The sequence below is a fragment of the Anneissia japonica genome, unplaced genomic scaffold (genome assembly GCF_011630105.1).
Source record: "Anneissia japonica isolate Jap-2015-1 unplaced genomic scaffold, ASM1163010v1 scaffold9668_len1562885_cov226, whole genome shotgun sequence".
NCBI lineage: Eukaryota > Metazoa > Echinodermata > Crinoidea > Comatulida > Comatulidae > Anneissia > Anneissia japonica.
The window spans coordinates 249956-263394 of NW_022711326.1; the positions used below are offsets into that span (position 1 = coordinate 249956).

The 13439-nt window shown below is 34.0% G+C and overlaps 2 protein-coding genes and 1 long non-coding RNA gene across 3 annotated transcripts in view; 2 read left to right on the forward strand and 1 right to left on the reverse strand.

Annotated features, from left to right (window-relative positions):
* LOC117107380 overlaps nucleotides 1–5674 on the forward strand; it is a 14640-nt gene extending 8966 nt beyond the window's left edge. Inside the window, exon 2 of the long non-coding RNA XR_004445224.1 lies at nucleotides 5627–5674. This is a non-coding gene — a long non-coding RNA (uncharacterized LOC117107380). The remainder of the gene's footprint in view (nucleotides 1–5626) is intronic.
* Nucleotides 943–4108, forward strand: LOC117107379. The gene is made up of 4 exons (XM_033249040.1): nucleotides 943–1073; nucleotides 2803–2959; nucleotides 3374–3542; nucleotides 3694–4108. The coding sequence occupies exons 1-4, from the start codon at nucleotides 1068–1070 to the stop codon at nucleotides 3746–3748; spliced, it is 387 nt and encodes a 128-aa protein (XP_033104931.1). The 5' UTR covers nucleotides 943–1067; the 3' UTR covers nucleotides 3749–4108.
* Nucleotides 5675–6179: 505 nt separating the features above from the next.
* On the reverse strand, nucleotides 6180–12362 carry LOC117107377 (transmembrane emp24 domain-containing protein 10-like). Its single transcript, XM_033249038.1, has 6 exons — nucleotides 11967–12362; nucleotides 10871–10991; nucleotides 9439–9502; nucleotides 8987–8993; nucleotides 8639–8765; nucleotides 6180–7658 (listed from the first exon to the last, which is right to left on the reverse strand). Exons 1-6 carry the CDS (start codon nucleotides 12144–12146, stop codon nucleotides 7537–7539), a joined length of 621 nt encoding a protein of 206 aa, XP_033104929.1. The 5' UTR covers nucleotides 12147–12362; the 3' UTR covers nucleotides 6180–7536.
* Between the last annotated feature and the right edge of the window lie 1077 nt (nucleotides 12363–13439).

A 13439-nucleotide genomic window follows, 5' to 3' on the forward strand; every position in this document is an offset into this window, starting at 1 on the left:
ATTATTGTTATTATTATTATTATTATTATTATTATTATTATTATTATTATTATTATTATTATTATTATTATTATTAGGCCTGTTATGTACATTTACATTTACTTTTGCAGGATGCTGCACCACCTGGCTCATCTCCATCAGGCGACGTAGTAAAGCCTAGCTTGCCAACAGCCGAGGCCAGTATACTGCCAAGGGGCAGGTTTATATTGGTAAAGGCCTATGTCGAAGAATAACTTTTCAGAGAATTTCTGGGGGGGATTTCTGCATTCGTTTGCTAATATTATTCTATATAATTTATAATACAATTATTTTTTTGATGTCAACTTTTAATTGCTATGATGAGCTTTTATGCTGATTTTTTTTTAAAGAAATTTGAATAAATACACTATGACCTACTAAATCAGCAAATAATATTACATACTCTACTTTGTTTGATTGTTTTCAAGTTGTGTTCATGTAACCATGGAGGTATAAAAAAGATGTAACGATGTTTATCTGACTATGCAATGCCCGAAACACAACATATCATGCCGCCCTCTACGCCAGCGTCACCCTTGTTGAGATGCGTTTAAAAAACAAGTTTCTGTAACATCCCATCAATCAATCAATCAATCAATCAATCAATCAATCAATCAATCAATCAATGTATATGGAAAATAACACCTTAAGATCGATGGCATACACAAAGTTGGTGCAGGAGGGAGGTGTAAAAATTTAAAAAAAATACCCCTCCCTGGTTGGTGCATCCAAATTGACAATCTCAACAAAATACAGACTTAAAACTAAACATACAAAAATACAATTTTGAGATAAAATGTTTAACATCAACGCTAAGTGCGCCGGGGCTTTAGCGTCATCCTCAGATCTCAAAAGGTATATAGGTACGGTCGGTCCGCGGCAAAACATGATCTACAGAACCTAATACCAAGCGCATGCGTAGAGGGAAGAAGAGCCTGCGCACCTTGCTCGCGCTAACACTGTGCTACTCAAGCGTTTTGCCCTGAGTACAGTTAACAATAAAATTGTAATTCCACCCCGGATCCCACAAAAACCTAGGCTTTGAGTCTATGGAGGTGAATACTGTACCTATTTAATACATTAGCTCAGAAGTACTTCATTTTAACGTTTGCAAGCGATGGGTCCGCAATGATTGCACAAGAAGTCTAGGCTAGGCCTGGGCCCTTGTGTTTGGCCGGCCGTTTATATTAGGCAAGCCAGAGAGTGTGTATCGGGCTCATCGTTTGGATTTGGATGGCAGGCAGAGGAGGGGATATGACCGGTTGAGCCGCCGACAAGTTGAGCCGCCGGTCATTTCTATGGAACGCCAAGCGCGTCTCTCAGTGAATGTAGTCGGCTTGCCGATGTCATCAGTGAATGAACCCCCCAGATACCAGCTACATATTCATCCCACAGTCTTGTCAGTCTTTGATTTGCTCGTATTACCGTTCGTGATGTATAATTGTGTAATTGAAAATTAGAATTTTGATATTTTTATGTACTACATTTTTATAAAAATATATGAAGTTGTATAATTGCAAAATCGTATTAAAAATGTAATTTTATGTACTAAATTTTTATAAAATTAAATGAAGTTGTATAATTGTAAAAAATATTTATTATATATAAGTTTAACAAATAGTACAAAAATAGAAATATATAAATTATAAAACCATAGTAAATACTGTATAAAAACATAGGCCTAACACATTTAAATTTATTGTTTCTAGTCATGCAAAATCGTATTAAAAATGTAATAACTTGATTATTTTTTACGTTTGGTTTGCAGCGTATTTCAATTAACTTATTCGTTGTTTGTACTATTTTGTTAAATTATTTAATTAAATTATATTTATTATATATCATATATAATAAATGATAAGAATGTATGCCGCAATTAACGCACTACATTGACTGAGAGACGCGCTTGGCGTTCCATAGAAATGACCGGCGGCTCAACCGCATATAATATTTATTTGTCAGGATTAGTCGTTACGGTTTTTATAAGTAAGCCAGTAGACTTGAATGTTGCCAGTTTTAGGGAAATGTACCTGAATAAATCCGTAATATTCATGTATGTTATTTTGCTTTATATGATTCCCATTACGGTATTTTATAAAGGTATGTTAAGATTCTACTAAAATATAATTATGGGCCTACCGTAGTAATAATTCGGTTAATATAAAAATATATAAGAATAGTAAATACGGTAATGAAAAAATAATATTAGGCCTAAGAATAATATTAATTACAATTATAATACTAAAATAATAAAAATAAAATGTTTAATAATATTAATTATTATTTTATTATTATCATTACTAAAGTGAATTATTATTTAGTAATTGTATTCAATATTCAACTTCAATTGAATTAAATTGTCATAATGTGTAATCGCCATCGCTATTCATGTAGGTAATTCTGTACGTATAATTTGGGTTTACATTTGTCATCTGGGCCATGTTAGTTTTGTCCGAAGTGTCGGCTGGGCCGAAGTGACCAGCATTCATTTGGATGATTTAGTACCTATGCTATGGCCCAATAAAAAATCTGCATGGAGGTATAATTTTACTAGGGCATATATCATATCTCTATCAGTAATAACAAGTACTGTATCAATAAATTATTACAACTAGAGACTAGGCCTATACAGTGTATGCAAATAAAAATCATCACAGTAAATACTGGAAGAGACTACAGGTATTTGCATGGTATATTGTGCGAATAATTTCATATTCGTAGTTCAATAAATAAATACATTTACACCATTCACACGATTATTTTATTGGCTACATCAATTTGTAGGAACATGGAAGCATAGAGACACTATCTGATTGGAAGTTAGCAGTGCAACAAGGTGTAACCATAGAGACACTTTTAGGGCTCAGTGATAATAGCCAGAAGAAAACCAACCAAAAAAGACATGCTGAGGAACATGAGGAAAGACAAGAAGCTGCAAAAGGTACAATATACAAGAATATTAGAAGTTTAACAAGTATATAACAATTTTAATAACAAGAAATTAAAATTAATTGTCATACTGTAATACTCTGTCAATAAAGTTATTCCCTCTTTTTGTGGAATGCCAACTGTATTTGACACTGATAAAATGACTTGCAGTTAAATCATGTTAATCATTGACATTATCTATTATGAATATTCATGAAGACTACCATTTTCAAGAAATTTAACAAGGTACTAGGTGTATGTTAAAAAAGTAGGCTAAACATTCAATCTAGCTCTTGAATAAAAAAAATTACAGACCACAAATTAAAATTGGTATACCAAGTTTTTAAATTTGAATAATTTTTCTTATTCAACTCTACCTTACAATTAATAGTAAACCTATGTTGTTTTCTCTGTACAAACTAAAAAGCCGAGACAGCAGTAGATGATTTTCTGACAAAACTGAATGTTGAAATTAATGGAACTTCGCTCTCATTTCAACTGTGCTGCCCTCAAATACCAACTGCTCATCCTGTCACAGCCAATCAAGTGCTTATTTCACCACCGTCAGTCCCAGTTTCTCAGCTCCTATCACCTTGGTACAGTACAAGTTATATTATTTACTGTATTAGATATCATTTAAACAAGGTCCAAAATTAAAAGTACAAAATATATAATGTACATATACTGTACCATTATTACTGTACTGTATGCAAATAATAAATATCATATTTCATTTTTCTTGTTTAGTTTTGTTGGTGTTCAAAATGATAAAGGAGATAAATCTACAAGTAGTGGAGAATGAAGCAAATTGACTGAAGAAAATCAAATATCAAAGGAAGGAGTACAGTAAATTCATTTGAGTGATGAATCAGTAGAACAAGAAAGTGATGATGTATACTTGCTCCTGCAATATATCGTGTCAGGGGCAGATTCAAGGGGTGGGGGAAGTCAGCCCACTCTGGCTATGTTCTTACACGGCTGCAAATGGTTAGCAGGATTCGGATCCAGCTAACCATTAGCTGCTGTGCGCCCATCCGAAAAAATCCCGATCCGGATGCCAAAAATATGATGATTGAATCACTGGCCAATAAGAAACTGGAAATTGTAAACGCGTACATGTGATTGGTTGATGATAGAAACACGCCCAACTTGCTAACCGATAGCGCTTGCTAACTGTTAGCGGTATCCAGATACTGCTAATGGTTAGCGCTAACCGACCGGGCGTGTTCTCACGCAGGTGCTAATGGTTAGCTCCCGATCCGGATACTGGGGCTCTCGTGAGAACCAGCTTGTAAGTTTTTGAAGTGAGGAAAAAGAAAATTACGATATCACTGTTACATACGAGTGCCACTATTGTGGCAGTGTCATTTTTAAATAAAGTTTAATATTTACGTTCATATTTACCATGATAATTGGCAATAAAGTTTGTATTATATATCGGTCTTTCATTATAACATTCTTCTAATGTAAGCCTTTATTAAGTACATCAGCATGTACTGTACAAGTACCGTACTCGCGTGAATAAGCGCCCCGTTTGAATAAGTGCCCCCTCATAAGATTTTTTTTTAGCAAGTCAATAATCCAATCAATCCTTGGACTGTGGTTGTTGGCATGATTTGAGCTGTAGAGTGGAAACACATTATTCAGTCAATATCAAAATAAGGATATTTCTCTTGGACAGATGAGAGCTCCAATCCCTTGACAGACAGTATATTTCCAACTTTAAGCTTTTTACATATTTGTCTATGTCAAGTCCTACCCCTTTTTTTATTTTTTCAACCTTAACCACATTCTCATCTGAGTTTTCAAGAAAAATACAATGATCCTGCCATCCCAATCGGCCGATGGCCAACAAGCTAACCACTACCCACCACTAATTGCATCTTCTATTTTGCTGTTATGTAAATATTCACGCATTCTTGTTATGAACCATGTTCTCTGGACGATTATCTTTTCCTAATTTTTTTTTCATTCAAAAAGTGCCTCTTGAATTTTTAATTATTAAAATAATTTCCCATAAGAACCCCTCGATTTTCATCTATTTCCATAAGCGCCCCCTCAATTTCCACTCTGTTTTCATAAGCGCCCCGTTTAAATAAGCACCCCTCAGAAAGTGCAAAAATATTTTAAGCGCCCGGGCGCTTATTCGCGTGAGTACGGTACTTGGAAAAGTGAGCAAATGAGCAAAGCTCCATCCATTACATTAGTTAGCTATTTTTGGTCCTCCTTTTACAGATACAGTACTGTATGTATTACTTTTAGACTTAGTAAATGGCAAAGTATGGCAAGTGTTAAACCCATACAGCAATATGTGTGATGACACAGTTTAAAGATGAAAGGAATCTCCATGTATATGTATAGCCATTGGTCTCAAATACTTGGAAATAAATACAATTTTAAAAACAATAAAGACTTTTACTGTGTTATGTATGTGTTTGCAGACCTGAAGTGAAATTACAAATTGTTAAATAGAACAAGAGGAAAATACATTGAGAACCACAACCAAATGTTTATTCCAAATTACAAAATGTCATCAACATGAAATATGCGAGTGATATGATACACTTAGTAGTGGTTGGACTTCTAAATGAAGTAAATTTCACTGTAATGTTATTAGAAAGAACAAATACTATGTTTATATTAAGATTTGCATATTGTGGTATAAAACAGTTTTAAACAGGTAGTCTTAGCTAGTCAATTATGACCATTCGTATAACACTGACTTAAGGAAAAACTGTATTGATTTTTGAAGAATAATTGCCCAATAGCAACCATGCATGCATAGCAACTTAATCGTGTCACACACATGCACATAAAGCTCAATTGTGAAGCTCAAAAAAAGTTTCTACAGCTGTTTTTAAAGTAAAACCAAGACTAAAATTTATCAAAAAGAAACAATTATATATAGATTAAACTGTCCACAATTTTAGAAGGAAACATAAAAGTACAATATTTTCGTATAACACAAAAAAGATCTAAATGACAATAAATAAAAACAATTGAGATAAAAACCTCTGTTAGCATCACCATATTTTGGTAATGGCTTGGGAAAAATACATGGCATCTTGAGCACTGGTAAGTTTGTATAATAAAAGAGGATAAATCTATAGGGAGCTAGACTTCTAGCTGAAGTCTGCACACATTGTGAAGGCACTGCATTTGCACATCACATCTCAAAAGGGCTCATAATCAACAGATTCAAAAGAGCAAAAATGATACAGAACTACAGTAAATATAATATTAATTTTTTATTCAGTTTGGTAAATCCCCGTTCTGCATCCTTTTTAGCGCACGACCCAAATTATGTCAAGCACTCAGGCGCGCGACCCATCAAACCTAAAGTCAATAAATCACGTCTGTCGTTTTATACACCAGAGGAATAGCGGGAAGAACCACCCACTTGATTATTTTGTGAATTTGATTAAAAGATATTATCACCCAGAAGTCACTATGTACAACCCATAAAAATGAAAATATAACTTTGAATTACTCATTCATTTTAACAAAATCACGCAAGTTATCATATTTTTTAATTAAAAAAAGAAAAATTAATGATCTACAGTCATTTTATTATAAACTCCTAGTGCTGCAGATTTATGGGTTATGCGAAGACATACACATTAAATTAAAAAACTTTTTCTCATAATTTGCAGCTGAAAGCCTAACATATTGAAATGAATAAAATCACACTTTAAAGTTATCATACCTGAAGTACACATATTTTGATAGTATATTTTTATTATGAAACTGTGATAATGCATGCATAAGTCGCACTTAAATTGTAAAGTTTTCACTATCTGAATAGATTATGCGACCCATCAAATCTCTTTCGTGACCCAAACATTGGGTCGCGACCCGTAGGCTGCAGAACGGTGTGGTAAATTATGAAATACATTATAATTTATATATAACTATGCTAGACATGGGAAGGTAAAGCATGGCGAGGCGAGAAGAGGGAAGGGAAGGGAAGGGGAGATGCCAAACTAAATTTTCTTGCCACAACCCTGCTTCCGATGACAATTACTGATAAGCAGGGACGGAATTATTCTTTGAGTCCCCAGGAAATTGTCGCGGTCTCTTGCATTTGTGTGAGCAAACAGGTATCGCCAGGAAACTTGTGCATGTTTTTACTACAATATTATCACCATGAAGTTAGCCAACCATGGCTAATAAATCTTATTATTATTATTATTACAATAAGATAGCTCTTTAAACCAACTTGGGACTCCTGCATAAAAGCTTCCACTACTGACTTGAATAGGATTTCATTCTTATTCCCTACCAGTTATCACATAGTTCAAACCAAATGTTAAAAGCCTCTCACTTTTCTTTTTGTAACCCCATCACAATGTGGCCTCTTGATGCTACTATTTTTAAAGGGAGTTTGATATTAAAGAAGCGACAAGTTCTACTTTTTTTTGTGGTTTTTTGATCAAATAACTGACTAATATCAATATGTAAAATACTATTTTCTGGAGGGGGGGGGGAGGTTTGATGTTTTCACTTGAAATCACCAGAGAAAATGGTTCAGTGTTTAGGTGTGAAAATCTTGTGTATGCCAGTACTGGATGTAACCCGGGATATAATTCTTCACTCAATCAGCTTCTTTGACTTGAAATAGCGGCGAAGGTAGAACACTTGCCATGTGGCTAAACTCAATAAGCACACCATAGAGAAGATGCTAAAATACAGGACACGAGTGTTGGTTGATTCTGTATTGATAAGAGTAAACAAAGCAAAATTATTATTTGGCCTTTATTTGTACCCTCTACATTGTTGCTGATAGGTCAACTATTTATAAATGAACTTTATTGTTATGACTTGATGCTGAAACAATTTTTTATCATATACAGGTCTTTGAGTTCCTAAATTGTAGCACATTTTAAACTAGAATAGTTAGTTTATTACTTATAAATTTTCACTGGATGCTATCAGCAGAGACAATAGTTTGTATTCAAGTTGTATGCTTATTTTTTTTAAAAATATATATTGAAATTGTAAATTCTAATTTGTAAATATATCTAAAAATAATAAATTCATATTATATATTCTAATTTGATATTTAAAGTGCAATATATTGAATTTTTAAATTCTAATTTGTAAATATATTTAAATCATGAATTAATAAGAATAATAATCTATCTATAATTATCTTAATAAATTTAAAGTAATGATTTTAATAACTGTAAATATTGTAACAGAATTGTCGCTACAAATATGATAACATCACTAGTTGATTTATATGCCTCATTCATAGTATTTTGAAATTCATATATTTGCTATGATAGCTAAAAAAATGTTTAATTTTTCATGCGAAATGGACTTTTTTCTTATAAATTTTACTGTGTGGATTTGTAATTAATAATAATAATAATAATTTTGGCTTATATGGCGCATTATGCTAAAGCATCAATGCGTTTAACAATAAAAATAAAAATGCTAGGAGAAATTTAAGAAAAGTACATATAATGTAGGGTTTACTTATTTAATGTGCTGTTTATTTCATCTTTAAATGTTTAATGTATTTGTGTGTAAGCTCACAATTTTTCCCTCTGGGATTGATGTGCGTGTTTTTATACCAAAATAATTAAATCAGTTTAAAAATAAAAGTACATGTTTCTATTTCTTTTTAAGTGTCCTATATTTACTGAAGGTCATCTACCAAGCATGAAACCATAAAACAGCATTTTACCATTTGTATCTCTCATCTCCTCTTCTCTCTTCCTTAAGTAAGCAAAGTCATTCACAATTGATTCGGAAAGATCCTCTAAACGTCGCAATTCAACTTCCATTGGCTTCAGTTTTTCAGCTTTAGCCAGCTGTGAAGGTAAGTCATGAATATTAATGATATGCAAATTAGCTTCTGTAAAAAAATATTCCAATTTCGCTTTTCTACAATAATTACAACATCGACACACACAAAAAAAACACAGAATGTGTTTACTTAATTTGAAAAATATAACTCAAAACAATTTAATAAATTTACCATTGATTTTTACAAAACATAGTAATTTGACACCAGTCTGTGAGCAAAATAAAAATCTTCATGTTATATAAGAATGAATGGTCAGTCTGCTTAACTGCCCGGATGAACCTCAGTGGTCTGGGGTGCAGGCTTCAAACCTGTAGCTGATTAACGTCAGAGTGGTTCAATTCCACCTTCCGGGCGTGTTTTTTTTTTGTTTTTTTGTTTTTTTTAATTCTGAATCTAGATTAATTTTGAAAAACAGAAACAAATAGAAAATCTAGCCTCCACCGGTTCACTAAGGCTACTCTCAGCTTATTCATATACAGATACCAAAGAGTAGAGAACTGCAAGAGATCCAAATCTTAAAAAAAAGTATTACCACTAACTAGAGAGCATCCTTCAAAAGAATGTAAAAGGTGTGCATAATCTATGCCATGGTTTTATTGCATGCATACAAAATCAGAGCAGTCAGACCTCTTACTATTCCACTCTTTGCAAATACTGGCTGTACAGGTGACTGCTTGTAACTTTTAGCTTCAATTCCATGCTTTAAATCTAGACTTACTTCACGTTGTGCTCCACGTACCCCTATAAAAAAATTAAAATTTTCCTTTTATAATAAGTAAAAAAAAATAAGAATTTAAATCCCACTACTGTATTATTAATATTACAGTATGTCTTTGGGCAAAATCATGATATTGATCTACAATGGTGTTACACCATCAAAATGTGCCATAATTTATGATACAGGTACAGTAGTACATTCATTTTCAATGCTACGATCACACTAGAGTCTCAAGCCAGGCTTGACTCACCGCAGGTGAGATTTTCGTAATGTGAACGCACCTGGCATGACCTCGATCTCAATCGACTTATCTCGATCCCGGCTCAGCACCCAGATTGACCCTGGAATGACCCTGGCGCGACCGGGATTGACATTTCCTCGTCGGCTGTGGACCAATCACAGTCAATGATGCCGCTGCGTTTAGAAGTTCGATTCCAAGGAAGTAAAGATCGACCGCAAGAATTTTTTTGCGCGCAGGGCCGGTATTTTGATTGTGGCAGCGCTCTAACTTCCTGTTTCGACTTTCCTAATTTTGGAGGTCAATCCAACTAAATTCAGGTAGTGTGACCAACCCAGAATTTCAAGTCTGGCTTGAAATCTCACCCGTGATGAGTCAAGCCAGGCTTGAGACTCTAGTGTGACAGTAGCCTTTGAGACCTTCCAATCGTCAGTAGCACAACCTTGTACCTTTCAAATTGGCATAAGGGGGAAATGATAAGCGGGTGAACAGAATGTGTAGCTAATAATACTGTAATCTCTAGATGGAATAAAAAAACACTTCTCGTATCACTATTTAAGGTTGGAACTTGCCAATGTCATTTTTGTGTGTCCTTCTTTAAAGCTCTGTTCAGACTACCAAATTTTATTTGACAAATACATGTAACATGCCTAAATATATAGGCACATCATCACTATACATGGACATAAAATTTTTTGTCAAAAGAAAATTTGATGATCCGGATGTTAAGTCTGGTCTAATGTGCAAAAATACATTAGCACACAAGATCTCAGTACACTCTTCTAAAAGAGAGTGGATTTTCTCCTGGTGTACTGTCCAAAGCAGGCAATGATATGCGGGTCTAGGGCTACAGGGACTTATCCAAATTCTCTTGTTGATTTCTACAGGAACCATACATGACAAAGACAAGCCAAACCAGTCACTCGTCGCAAATCGTGTTTCAGAGATAATGGGCACAACATGCTGGAATGTCGAAATTTCTGAAATCTATTTTATTGCACTAAACTAACCTTTATATATCTATACATGCATTTCTCATAGCTCTCATTTTACTGTTTAACCCTGTATTAATAACTGAAAATCGATTTTTGCGACCAGTGACTGATTTGGCTTGTCTTTGCCACATATACCAATACTGTATATTCATTAATACCTCGAGAAACTTTGCTTTCAAAGCAGACTTCAAACATATCATAATCATCGGTGGTAAAAGCAAATTTGCCTTCATGTGCATCTTCCTTGCTATAGAGAGTGTGGCCTTTAGAATCACCAACCTGAGTGAAAAAACAAAACCATAAAAATGATATTAAAACAGGCTAAATGAAGAGGTGGATAGAGATAGGAGAGGATATATAGTAATAATATGTTATATAGATCTAGGAATGTCTTGATATACCCCTGTTGTCAATTTTTGGATTTTTTCATCAGTATTCTATTTGCATGGAGATACATTAAAATATTAAATAAAATTGACTTGGAAAATAGCAAAAAAAAGACAAAAAAATTTGGAGAGACATAACCAATATGTAATACATTGATTATATATTGAGACACATACTTACAAGTTACAGCTAATTTTTTAACAAAATATGAAAAATTTTTTTTTTTAAATTTCCGCATCAATATTTCCCGAATTTTTGACGTGGGTGGGAGTGATAATCTAATAAATTTTTCTATTTGACCTTACACGAGGCCTTTCAATACATACATGGGGTATTTGAAGACTTGGCATGGTTGACTTTGGGTGGTTTCATTACTGATTAAAAAAAAAACACCTCCCTCCCTAGGACGATCAACAACTCTTTTTTTTTACATGGCCAAGGTTAGAGCCTAATTACTTTTTATCTATTCTTCTAGGCCTAATATAATATATTATTAAACTAAGTCTAAGTAAATTGTGAAACTTGCATGTACTGAAAAAAACAACACTTACAAAATTCAATGAAATATTGTAATTTATTTAGCCTACTAGGGTACTACTAGGAATCTGGAGGCCTACTGTAGATTAGACGTCTACCAGGATATGAATGATGTGATAGTAAAAATCCTGCCTAGACTAGGCTACAGCTTGGCCCTGGCTACTTAGCTAGGCTAGGGCTAGGAAGGACTAGGCTAGCCTACTACTACTAGGCCAGGGCCTAGGCCCTAGCTAGTAGTAGTAGTAGTAGTATTAGAAACTAAGTAGCAGCATTAAAATACCACCACATAAACTTATATCGTCAATGCTGTAGAAAAACACGTATACACACATGCAGAGAAGTTTTATGTCCGGGAGCATCGCTCAGTTTGTATTCACCAGTGACCAATACATCTTTATGGATCTCTTCCTTCAAACATTTCTTGACGTTCGGCGGCAGCATCATCGACAGTCCACATATTTCGGTCACGAAAACCGAGCACAAAATACTAACTATTGCAAAGAAATTCATAATGAATAATATCTCAGATTAATTCAAAATATAGAAAGAAACCTCTAGTAGAGCAGCAATGCTTTAAAATACTGTTTTCCCCTCATATACTGGTAGAAATACTCTCCACCACTCCACACACCATCTGCTGCCAAGTCGTATGCTGGTACACTTACGCTTTCAAACGTGGCAGAGCCGACCATTCACTGCAGCCGTGTCCACAGCAAAGATCGTATAGCGCCGCTGTCCACAGTACCTCAAAACCTGCCTTCCGTCACTTCGGATAACTTCGGATACGTTCGAGTCACTAAAGCTCTGTCATCGTTGTTGTTATTATAGGTGGCGCACATTCCCTAGTACTGTTGCGTAATACCACATGTAATGAGGCTGGCGCGGTTTTGATTTACTTATATTATTTTCATGAGAAGAATTTTAAATAAGTATATAGCTAACAATATTGAAATAACAACCGTCAACGATGATTATAAAATATTTTCCATTGTTTTATAATAGGCTATAGGCTAGGCATATTATATTAAACCAACTCCCTGATTAATCAAACAAATATGACTAATACAGTAATTAAAGAGTAATAAAAAAAAACATAGAAATGGTAAAAAATTGTAAAAAAAACCAAACAAACTGTTATTTAAACTAGTGCTAAGTTTATAGTATGGAAATTCATTCAATGTTATGTAGATTAGAAATCGGAACATTTTATTAAAAGGAATCAGACAAACAGTGTGAAACGAAAACGCAATGAAAACATCAGATTATATAAACGCATTGATTTGGCCCTGAAACCTAGATTAGAGATAGGCCTACCGGGTTGATGTCCGGCGGTTGAATTTCCACCATAGTTTTTACTATTTGTATACTGTATTGTTTTAGGTTGTCGTATTATCTTTGCAGGACCATAATGTAAAATACGTTACCATCTCGTCTGCATATGTTATCCTGCCTAATATATGTTTTAATAAATAAATAAATAAAATATATAAATAATAAAGGATAATATAAATCGGTAAAAGCCACTGTCATCCAATTGAATATACTATGCATGTCGTACAGTATATCATAAACAACACATACAGTCAATTATGAGACCTAGACAACTTAGAAACACAAGCATTTTGATATAGTCAACTAATCAACTTCCAATGATCGGAAGCGGCACGTATCAAAGGGGCCAATAAAATGTCCTAGGGTCCTATTTTTTTTTCCTTGCTCTTTTATGCTGTCGCCTTCAACATGCTGAAGATTATGCAGATTAATATGTGTGTGTGTGTGGGCAGGATGCCTTACGTCTACACC